The sequence below is a fragment of the Lepidothrix coronata genome, unplaced genomic scaffold (genome assembly GCF_001604755.1).
Source record: "Lepidothrix coronata isolate B3197 unplaced genomic scaffold, Lepidothrix_coronata-1.0 Scaffold30, whole genome shotgun sequence".
Taxonomy (NCBI): domain Eukaryota; kingdom Metazoa; phylum Chordata; class Aves; order Passeriformes; family Pipridae; genus Lepidothrix; species Lepidothrix coronata.
In genome coordinates this window covers 3981984-3993534 of record NW_016690210.1, presented here as the reverse complement: position 1 = coordinate 3993534, position 11551 = coordinate 3981984, and the positions used below count along the sequence as shown (strand labels likewise).

The 11551-nt window shown below is 41.2% G+C and overlaps 1 protein-coding gene across 1 annotated transcript in view; it reads right to left on the bottom strand.

Moving 5' to 3' along the window:
* Window positions 1-1226: 1226 nt before the first annotated feature.
* Window positions 1227-11551, bottom strand: part of LOC108495345 (amine oxidase [flavin-containing] B-like) — a 52632-nt gene continuing 42307 nt past the window's right edge. Inside the window, exons 11-16 of the mRNA XM_017810957.1 lie at window positions 9109-9166; window positions 8102-8199; window positions 6897-7008; window positions 5212-5274; window positions 4637-4797; window positions 1227-1736 (exon numbers count right to left, since the gene is read on the bottom strand). Of these exons, the coding sequence (XP_017666446.1) occupies window positions 4642-4797; window positions 5212-5274; window positions 6897-7008; window positions 8102-8199; window positions 9109-9166 (487 nt within the window). The 3' untranslated portion in view covers window positions 1227-1736; window positions 4637-4641. The remainder of the gene's footprint in view (window positions 1737-4636; window positions 4798-5211; window positions 5275-6896; window positions 7009-8101; window positions 8200-9108; window positions 9167-11551) is intronic.

The following is an 11551-nucleotide window of genomic DNA, read 5'->3' as shown; positions in this document are numbered from 1 at the left end:
GATGTGTGGGGTTTTTTGCACTTTTTGGTGGTTGCTTGGGTTTTGGGGGGGTTTTTTATCCTTCTCTCCTTTTTCTTTACAGAGCTTTCTTTACTGAGAAAGGCTGAAGATACCTCCCTAGCTTCAGTATGAAGTGCAAAATGCTGTGGTAGTAAGTAATACTCACCATCACCAACCAAGTCAAAAGGAGCTCCCATTAAAGAAAAGCCTCAAACAATACATGTGACATGACAATATTTATTGATTCTAATTAAGGTTAAAAAAAGTTCACAGCTGTCAGATAAAAATATCTGCAGAGCCTATTGAAAAGGGAGCTGAAGAAGGAAACCAAGGGAGACAGTCACCACAGAGGCACTTTAGAAAATGCTACAGTTATAAAAGGCACAAATTCATCACACACAGAGCATATATATTCCTGCAAAGTGAAGTCACTCTTTTTTTTTTTTTTCCAAAACACAGAGGCAGGCATCACTGAGCACTGACCTGCACATGACCACAGGAGACACGCTAAAAGCAGCAGTCTATGACAACGCCTAAACAGTGTGACTGCAGAGACACTTTGAAAGCAAGACAGCTTTGGCTGTCTGGTTTTTACAATCTGTTCTTCAACAGAAGTAAGATCAAGGTGACCTTAAGGTGGTGGAGATGGGAGAGAGAATGTCAGTTCATTTAAAGACACGTCAGGTTTCTTTGTGAGCATCTGTAATCTGTGATTTAAGTGGGTTTGCTTCTTGCCCGAGAGCAGTGGCAGATCTGTTATTTAATCCTGGATCCCTTTTGCATCCAAGTACTTCTGGAGGACATAGAATTCCCTCTTCTTCAAAAAAAAAACCTTAAAATTTCTGCACATCTGTGAAGTCTAACTGAGTGAAACAACAGTCCCACTGAGGACATGGTAAGATCATTTTGATAGAGGACCTAAGCTTCTCTCCAGGCCTTGGGTTTCAGTGATGGACAATGCTCAGACATACACTTAACTGTGATTAATGTCATTGTATTGACAGCAGATGTGCTATTTAGAATCAAGATCTGCACCAAGAAAAAAAAATGCACTAGTTAAAGGAAAGACAAGGGGCCACCTCAGACTGCTCACATCCTTGTTATTGTCGAGTAGTTTATGCAATCAGCTTTCAAGTACTTTGGTTAACATAGATTATCATGCCATGACCCAACACCCTTTGAAATGTACAGTTGCTATCAGAACAGTGTACAAGAAAGTAAACCTCTTTTTTTTTCTTTTTTTGAAAACTCTTAAGAGCATTACAAAATATGCATGGTAACACAATTCAGTTCATAAGAGACAAGTACACTTATTTCCATGGTTGTTCCTATAGTACCTTTAACAAAGCTGGTAAACTGGAACTTTCATGATAGCAGTTGTCTCATCAAACTTCTTAATAAATTAACAAGATAGCATGACTCGTTGCCCGTTAAACCTGACTTCATTCCTCTCTTTGAAGGGTTGGCAGGTATTTTAATTCAAAAATGTAAGCCAGTCCTAAACAGCTCCCTCTACCCAAGGGGAAGCAGCTTGATTCTCAACCTACATCTGTCAATTCACTCATCACACTGGTATCCATGTACACAAAGTGCCACATACTCCTTTTACGTGGAAAATGTTGAGAAAACGGCAGCAAATCCTTTTTTCTATCCCACAGTCGTGGTAAGATCCACAGCATAATCATAGGAAGACATGTCGGTGAAGACAAAGAGAGCCTTCCTAACGCTTTGGCAGTCTGCAAGGAAGAAGACAGAGACTTCAGTGTGTTAATACAGATGTTACAATTCAGACCTCCCAGCTTCAATCAGATTTGGCTAGAGATCCCAGGGAATCCAAATTTCATTTGAGATTTCAAGTCCCACCTGCTTTTAGTTGTGCAGAACAACATGAGAAATGTTTGTGAGGTTTCGGTTTTTTACATTTTTGTTTCACTTTGAAACTAAGAATAAGAAATGTTGATAAGTATAGAAAATGTTCAGCTGTTTTTTGTTTTTTTTTAATTGACCAGTCTCATAAAAAGTCCACGATTCAGTTCACTTCTAAGTACCTAACTTCTGATTTTGCTTGGAATTTCTGCCTCAGTTAGTTAGACTGAGACAAACTTCTGCCAGAGTCAGGAGCAAAGAAGAGAGAGATACATTCTGGATGTGAATAAAACCAATTTATCCTCATTAGTTTCATGAATCTGCTCCCCTGTAGGGAACTGAAGAATATTTCTAGGGCAGAGGCAGGACCTGAATTCCAAACAGTTTTGGCAGGGAAATCATCTGCAAATGAAGCAGCTCTTTATGTATTAAGTGTGCAATCACTGCCTAGCACTTACAGATATCAGGGCCAAGACTAAGAATGTTTTCCCAAATTTAGGTTCCTGTGTTTATTTCTGGCCTAAGAATTGTCTGAGTTGCAAAAGCTCTGAACTTCCCATCCAGCTTTCGGTTCCTAATTGATTTAGTAAATAAATCCCATGGGGAGAAAGCCATGTAGAAGCAGTCTGCAGTAGGTAAATGTCCCAGCAAATTAGAGCTCTGTGTGATACAATGAGAAAGGCCATATGTACACTGGCTGCACTGTTCTGACTTAAAGATCTTTATGTCTGGAAGGTTCCCCTATGCATTTTAAAAGGCTGTTATGAGGATATTCAATTGTGATAAAATCCAAGCTGCTGCTACAAGATGTTTAACTGGCATATCAAGTTAAAAAGAACGAAACCTAAGGGCCACAAAACAATGTGCTGCTCACAAATATTGCAGCTTTCGAAGTAGTTCAGTAAATTTCCATGGGACTATTTGGAGAACAAAGTACTACTCTGCACAAGCAAGATCAGATGCTGGCCCAAAAAGTCTGCCTGAGACTGCTGGTACAGTTCCTCTACCGTCTGCTCACACTAGTTGTTGAATTTATTATTATACTTCCCTCCACGGCTTTTTACTGAAATGCAATTTTTTTTTACGTTTAAATTGATGCTGTTTGAAGGGAGAAGCACAGCAAACAGGCCAGGAAAAATTCCAGATGTCTCAAACTTCACGTGCACCAAATCCTGTTCTCAGCTACACCTGCGTCTTCCTGGTTTTTGTTGTGCAGATGTAACACAACAGAAATACCTACAACAATGCACCAACACACTGACATGTAGGCACTGAGGTTTTGGTGGTTGGGTTTTTTTACTTCCTCCCCTGCACCCTGCCTTCTTTATTTCTTCTATTTTTTTTTTAACATTGTTTGAAAGGTACCAAGCTACGGAGGGCAGAAGCACTTGCATGTGACTCTCCTATCCATGGTTCTCTTTCATCTATCATTTAGATCCTTGGTGAGTTAAAAGTGCACAGTCAGTACAATACAGCACAGCAGGCAGAAGTGGAAGTGCTAATCCCATCAATATGGTTGTTAGGAGAGACTGAAGCTCTGAATCAGCAAAGCTGTGTTCAGCATGAAGGGGGCAGATAATTTGGGGGTTTTGTTGGGGTTTTGGTGGTTTTTTAATGCAAACACTACATTTTCAGGCCCATTGTGTGTGCCCCACTGGGCAAGAGACAGCCTCAAGGTGTTCAAAGAACAAATTTAAGTAGCTGAAAGAAAGCAAGGTGTTAAGAAAAAAGTATATGAGAGAGTTTTTTATGGATGGCTCTACAACTTCATGGGGTAGGCAGAAGGTAATCTATTCTCTTGCTATTTTGCAGAAACTTAGGGAGCTAAAAGAGGACCTTGGAGGCAGAGAGATGTCAGACAGGGTGAAAAAGGCTTGACAGGCTGTGCCTGTACTTTAGCACAAGGTTTCCCATTCACACTCAGGTCCAACAGCCTAATCCATACTGGATACACATCAGCTGTGGGCTGGAGCCTGACAGTTTTTCAGGCAGAGGAGTTTTCCAGGAACAGACTTGACTGGGACATCAGCTCTGCTGTTCCAGGCAGCTGTGAACACAGGTGGCAAGCCTGAAATTCAACTACTCTTCCTGAGGCACTAAAACCATTGCCCTTTAACTCACTGTAGGACATAGAGACCACTAGAAATGCCAGCATCCTATGGCCAGATAGTTCAGATGGATAGATTTGGCCTGACTTGTCCCTTAGATGCTGCCTGGGCTCTGGACACCTGGGTGACAAAAATAAAAACACTAAAAAGTTTGTTACCAGTAATTTGCATGAACTATCTAATCATCCTTTAAGCTATGGATTTCTTCAGCACACAGAAAGGCAGAAATCTTTTGTTTACAACTAGAGACTGTGTTGTTGCATAGTACAGTATAAAAAAGAGTCTGTAAAGACTTGGAGTTCAGGGTGTGTTTCAGACATAAGTGTAAAAACAACTGCAAATCTCACCAGAATAGGCTTTATAGAGGTGTTTTGTCCCTTCTGTTCTGAAATCTGGATAAAAACCAAGGTGATAATGCTTGGCAGGGTATCTTAGAAATTCAACAAACAAAAATTTACTGCTAGAAATAGGCCTGGATTCAAGGGGTTCTTCTTCAGTATAGATCCCCTTTATTTATCCCTCCCCTCCAGCCTCTTTTCTCTACTGTTTTCACCTCTTCTTCAGTCCTGATCTGACTTTGGAGACAGGGAAGTGCATGCCAAAAAACCCACCAAAAAAAAAAAAAAAGCAAACCCCTCAAGTGTGAGGCTTTGAGACGGCACCTTTTTCAGTTTCGAACTAGAAGTCCCTTTTTGTAGGCAAGTAACCCAGCTGCAGCCACAGAGGTGAAGAAAGTGGAAAATCCAATCAGCTTTAGCAGTCCTGGCACAGACGGCAAGTTTCTCTCCCAGAACGTCGTAGTGATGGGCAAAGCTGGCACATCCTGCAGGGAGAGCATCCCTTATCAACATAACATCTCCATTGTGAGAGGCAGGATACAAATCAAGATTCTTGCAGCAGAAACAGAACTGGGTTGTAGCAGTGAAATGTTACCAGGAAGGAATGTATCAAAATTTTCTGCCCAGTTAAAGGGAAGAAGAACACACACATGGAAAGGATTCACAGCCCAGTTAAAAAGTGCAGTTCTTTCCAATCCTGCACTACAAAGTTGTCAGATGGGTGCCCTCTCTGAGTTTCTATCGTGTTCCTCTTAAGGAAGGGGCAGTTTTGGTGAGTAAGGGAAAGTTTACTGTGGTTTTGATTTAGTGAACTTACACAAAAACAACCAATAAAATTTTATCTCATCAGCAAAGCAGCAGAAAAAAAATCCAGCCCTTTAATCTACATAAATACTTACAATTGATTCAGGTTCTGCCTTCCAAATTTCACTGTCTGGGATTTTCCTCATAGCAAACAGTATCTGAAAGGCAGTAATGTACTCAGTAAGTACCACTGATTCTTCAAAAGGGAAAAAAAAGCTGGCTTCAATTTTTGTTTTAAAATGGCATGATGATGACTGAGCACATAAACAACAGTGTATTGAAATTTCAGAAGAAAACTCAGCCTTTTACAACTCATTTCTAGGGAGGCCAGATATTTAATAAGACACTTCTCCTGGTGGAACACAGAAAGAGTAACAGAAAAATATCTTTATGCTTAGTTAGTCCATGGAAGATACCAGAACTTGCCCAGTCCCATGGGAACAGGGCAATGTGAATATGACTAAGAGTTAAGCAGACACTCCTGGCATACATATGGTGTGCCTATGCCAGCTACAAGGAGTAGCTTGCTTTGCAAATTTTACCATGATGTAGGAAGAAGAACAGCATCCTGGGAGTGATGACAGACCACTAGTTTCAGCAAGAGAAAAGCAGAACTAAAAAGAAAGCCTTCGCAATGGAAAACTTACCATTCAAAATATCAAAGATACCAGAGATCAGTAGGATGGCAAAGATTATTTGAAATGGTAGTCAGGGAAGACAGCAAGATTAATTTCTTCTACGGTAAATAAAATGGAGGTGGTGATATTAATGTTTTTCCTATTCCAGGTACTTGTAGGTTTAAGATTTGTCATCTTTTATGATGGGCTTTTACTGTAGGCAAGATTCATTGAACCCCTCAACTCTACAATGCACGGGAATGAGAAACACCCTTGCACTAGGTTTCAAACATATTTTCCTTTCAAAAGTAAACAAGGAAAGGAAAATATCAACATTTTTACCAGTCTAGCACACTTCTCAACTTCTCTGCTGAGACCTATGGAGGCTCTGCTGTAATGTCTGTACATTAGTGAGATCATGAAGCACTGCCCCTGGAGGTTTTCAGAAGCAGGTTTGGTATAATTTTCTCAAATGGGACAGGTTATGAATAGTTGATCCTTGTCTTTTGGGGCAGAAGTGTGTGTTAGACGAACTCTCCAGATCCCTTCCAGGAGAATTTCTGTTCCACAACTGTAGCTTTTAGCCACAAGGTTCCCTTTGCCTCATAAAACAAAGATGACATTTCTTTTGCTGCTCCATAAACTGTAATGTTCCTGAAAATAGTTGAGGAATTCCATTTTCTCAGATGCAAAATAAATCTAAGTCTTCTTTTATTGACTTCATGTAAGGCTTTCTCAAAGGTATTTCACTGTGTCAATGGTATTGTTGGGAACACAGGAGGAAGGGACCGGCTTGGTGTGCGGAGCTGCAGGACTGAGCTGCTCCCGTGCTCTAACAGCCATGATGTCTCAGTAGGATGACTAACAGAGTGATCATTTGGGGGAAAAAATGGCTAGGTGAGAATCTGGGATTTCTGTAAAAGAAGAAAGAATTTGATTCCTGGAGACAGAGAAGATTTTGAGGAAATAACCACAGCCCTTCTCAAGTATTCCAAATCTAAGTGCAAAACCTTCATCCTTTTTGAAGTCTTTCCCCTTTGCAGGGACTTGCATCAAGATTCAGAACATGTGATGCTGTCAACACTCCCTTCCCATTTCACCTCCAACCAGAAGATCTTTCATTTTCCACAGGATATTTGACAGTGCCCCCTGAGTTTCTGTACCTCTCTGGCTGCTCTTTCTCCAGCCTGGACAGCCCCCTCCATGTATCCACTCCACTCTGTGGCTGTTTCTGTGCCAGCAAAATAGATCCTGCCAACAGGCTGCCGAATGATCCTGGAGGGGGACAAGCAGTAAGTCTCATTAGGCATATCAGAAAAGAACCAAAACAGTTGGGTTAACATTACAGAAGTGTTTTAAATAACAGCAAGCATTTACAGTTAGTAACATTGGGTGAGTTGAGCTGGAGGGGTAGTCTGCACTGCATTTAATTTCTTACAGTAGACACCAGTGTTCACATTTTCTGAGCATTTACACTGTGCATAAGTGTAAAGCACAATTATTTTGAGATGAGAATTACTCTCTCACACAATTCTAGCCAGTGCCATAAATACCAATGCTAAGCATTACTGGCACAATGCAGCATTCTGAAGTACATCCTCATAATAGCTAAAGCAATAAACAAACAAACAAATAAATAAATAAAGATTGTTTTAACTCTGTTTTTGACAGAATTGGCAATAATTGTCATTAAAATTACTTTAAATACTAAGGCCTCCATAAGCTCTTCATTACAAGTGCTTCATTGCTCTAAGTTCTTTTTAAATAGTAAAAACTTAAACTTCAAAAGTAGGGCTATGCCTCCACATTAAAAACTGTGTATCTGGATCCAATCACTGGTCTGATGTCTTTTTCTTCCTGCTAAATCTTATTGTCATGCAAAAACTTAGGTGGAAGAAGACTGTATAGAATGGCCCACTGATTACTATTTTAAGCCTTGACTGCTGAAAAAAAAGGAACAGTCCAAAGAAATCACGCATTACCGTAAATTTTGGCAAGAATTAACTCTCTGCCAGTATTTATAAAACACCAGCTAAAGATGTGCTGGAAATGGTTACACAGATCTCAAACACCAAAAGCCAGTTTTGTAAACAGAATGTGAAAGCTTCCCAACTCCCTTCCCAGAGCCTACTCAGCTGTGCTCACCGAATTTCAAGAGTGAATAAAAGCCCCTAATGATGCTAAACTCATCCATCATAAAGCCCAGCTGAGACAAGTGGAAGGTTATACTATCTCTTCAAAATATTCCCCAGTGATCTTAAAAGGTATAAAGTGAACAGTGACGGAGGATTTATGACCCTTTCTGAGGATATTTATTAACTTGGTCTTATCTCACTACTCCAAAGCCCACTATAAATAGACACTGTACCTTCCATACTGAGTCATTATGCCTGGTGGGAAGTAGGCTGTGTAGCAGCCCCCAGAATACTGCTCTTCACACCAGTTCTTCTCTTCATAATGCACTGGCTGTAAAACAGAGATTAATTCACTCAGGGAAAGGACAGAGTCCCAAGGAAGCTAATAACAGAACTGAGGAGAGAGCAGAGAAGAACAGCTTATCATTTATTGCATGTCAATGTCTGACAAGACAAGCACATTTAACACATCTCTTAATGCAACATGAACCCAACACAAAAAGCCTTAATTTTTTAAAAGTAGCTAGCTAGCAGTGTCTAAAAAACTAGCTAATCTAGCCACTGCAGAACATAATCCTCTTAATCTGTCAATGTAAATTGATACTTTGTGCACAAATTTATGCTCTGAACCATGTAAAGCAAAATTAACCTCTGGTGTACACAGATGTAAGACTTACAATATGTACAAGAGACACAAATATATACTTGTAAAAATGCAAAGTGTGGCACTTGCATGGTTCTGTGTACAGTATCACTGTGTTGGAAATTATGTGTTTTCCAGACTGGTGTCTACAACATTTAACTGGTTTAAAAATGTCTCTAAAGCGTAAACAGTGTTAATCACATAATCTAAGTGTGAGATCACACAGAGCCGAACAGTCATTCAACGTTACAGGGAAGAGAAGGCGAGGGAAAGGCAAAGGAAAAACAACCCAACACATGCAGCAATGAGTGTTAACAACTGGTGAGAGAGAAGACACAACATAGATGAGAGGGAAAGCAAGCCTGTCACACCTGAAAACAGCTGAGATGTGTGGTGTGAGCACTGAGAATGCCACCCACAAAGCTGGACAAGAATAAAGTTTCATAAGCTCATTCTTGTCCTCACTGTCAAACACAACCGAAGACTTGCCATAATATTCTCTCCACTCTTCTAGAGAGGGCAGTAAGTGCTCCCATAGCAGCTACCTTTTCCAGAGGTACCTTTTCCAGAGACACCATGGTTAGATTTTGTGCTTACGTGTAAAGCTTCCTCTGATCCCAGAACCTTTGCATAGAGCTCACACAGCCTTGTCTTCCTGCAAGAGAAAAGCAACATAAGACTTCAGCGTGAGGAAAGAGCAAACAAACCACCCTATGTACCCTAGTTTCAAGAGAACACGTAATGTATCTGCTTGAACTTGAGGTTCCAGCTTTTGGGGATCTATCCTAATTGGTCAGCCTCTGGATCACTAGAAATAACTCAAACTCCTGGGCTGCATAAGTGCTGGTTTAATCAGCAGTTACACAAGCTGTTCCCTTAAGATAACTCTAGCAGCCCAGTTCCATACATTATCCAAATGTTCTCCAGACTGTCAGAAAAGAAAGTAGTAAGGCACTGCAATTTTTCATCTTGGCACATAGTCTAACTTATGTTTGTTCCTACAAAGATGCAGGTATCGATGTACTGCGGCTCTCAGGGAATTAGTACTTTATTTCTGTATATATAAAATTTCCTCCTATTTTAGTTTATGAGTCTATAAATCCATGAATATACTTCATTCCATAGCAAACCCCAAGCGCAATTAAGTTTGTTCCTACAAGCTTTTGGGTCTTACTCTCAGCCCCGCTGCGCCAATTCCCAAAATCCGGAAGATCAAGATGAAATAATAGCTCACAACTATAAAAACAAAAACTCAAACACGGAATTGGAAAAACATTTACTCCTGGAAACAAATCCTGAGATCCACAGGAAGCCATGCTGGGCACAGAAATAGAGGAGTCCCAGCTCTGTAACTGTGCGGGCTACACTTGCAGCTATGAAAGCCCATGAGGACACCATATATAACTGCTGTATGAAGCAACCCAGCTTCTACAGGAGCCCAGCTATATCCATGAGCAGCTCAACCCAAAGAATGCTACAGGATGGGGCTGAGGAGAAACAGGATGACTAGAAGAGCCTTGAAGGTGTCCTCATGTGCAGGTTGGGGCTTGAGCAAGAAAGTGAAGGGTGCTACAGCTCAGGAAGAGCCACGGCCCTGGGGTGATTTTGCTGCTGGCAGGTGTCAAGTTAGTTTAAGATAGTTGTGCAAAAAAGAAAATATTAAGCTTCAGGTCAAGGGCATCTTCAGACTCTTAAGAAATGTCAACCTTGGAAGGAATTATTCATCAATAACAAGGTATTATTTGACAGGGGAAAAAAAACCACACACACAAAAAAAACCCCAGTAGTTTCTAAGGAATTGAATTGTACCAGCAGAAATCAATCACTTAGGACATTACCTTAATAAGAGCAATCTTTGCTGCTGTGCTGGTTTCTCTGCAAGATCTGCAGTGTTCATCCCAGAATAAATAAATTCTTATTTATGTATTTATAGTTGAAGCTAGCATGGAACACATGGAATATGCAGTGAGTAAAATCCTTATTTCTTGGCTTTGGACTCAGCTGTGAAACTGCCATCAGCACTAAATAAGAGGAATGTTATGCCTGGAGCTACCAAGGTAGAGTTCTGTTGAGAGTTACACTGTGCCCAGTGTGGAAGAAATGCACATGCACAGCTGTTTTCCCTCCTCTCTTATTTCACAGCAGTGTGGAAAGGTAGGGTACAATCTAACCACTGTAATTACTCACTGGCACCTGGCCTGGGAAGACCACCTGGAAGGCAGCAGTGAGTTTTACTCCCTTCAGTCAGGCTTAGCCTGTAAAAAGGTTTCCATCCTCTCCCACAGCTGCTGTTCCTAGTCATGATTTAGGATAGCTGTCACAGACTCTACATCCTACTCTTCATATCCAAGGATTACCAAAACCCTGTAATAAGTGTGATGAAGGGAGAGCCCAGGCTGTGTTGTAGGTGAGGACAGCATCTCAGCAGGATACATCCCCTGTAGGGTGCCACAAGAAGCCTGTGATCAGAAGGGCAAACACCACACCCCTTATCTAAATAATATAAATTGGTTGCACCCCAAGTGTACACTGGGAGGTCTGGGTTCATGCTCTGCTTTCCCCTGGACCCCAGTTTCCACTGGAAGGAGACTTATGTGAAGGACAGGAGCTGCAGAACAGACCAGCAGGTTCCTGCCTTGGCTGGCTGAGGTCAAGACTGTAGGAGCCAGAGGTACCCCTGCACCAGGGTACACCCAGAAGGTACCAACCTGGGCCTATTTCATAGCCATTTGTTACCAAAGCAAAGCCCTTCCTAGTCCAAGGTCTATTCCTCAAAAGCAAGAGTTCAAAACTCCCATTTAAAACTTGGCTGTAGGCAGCAGCAGAGTCAGGTAATTGTGCCAGCGCTTTTAATGCCCAGGGGAAAAGATGGTGCCTTGCAAACAGCCAGGACAGCCCTTAATTTCATAGAAAGAGAAGCTGTTCTTGAAGACTGCAAATGCTCAGTTGTATCTAGGGGGTTATTGTTCTCAGACAACTGCAAGAGAAGTGTAGGGAACAGAACAAAGGTCTCTATGTAACATTTGTCGACCTCACCAAG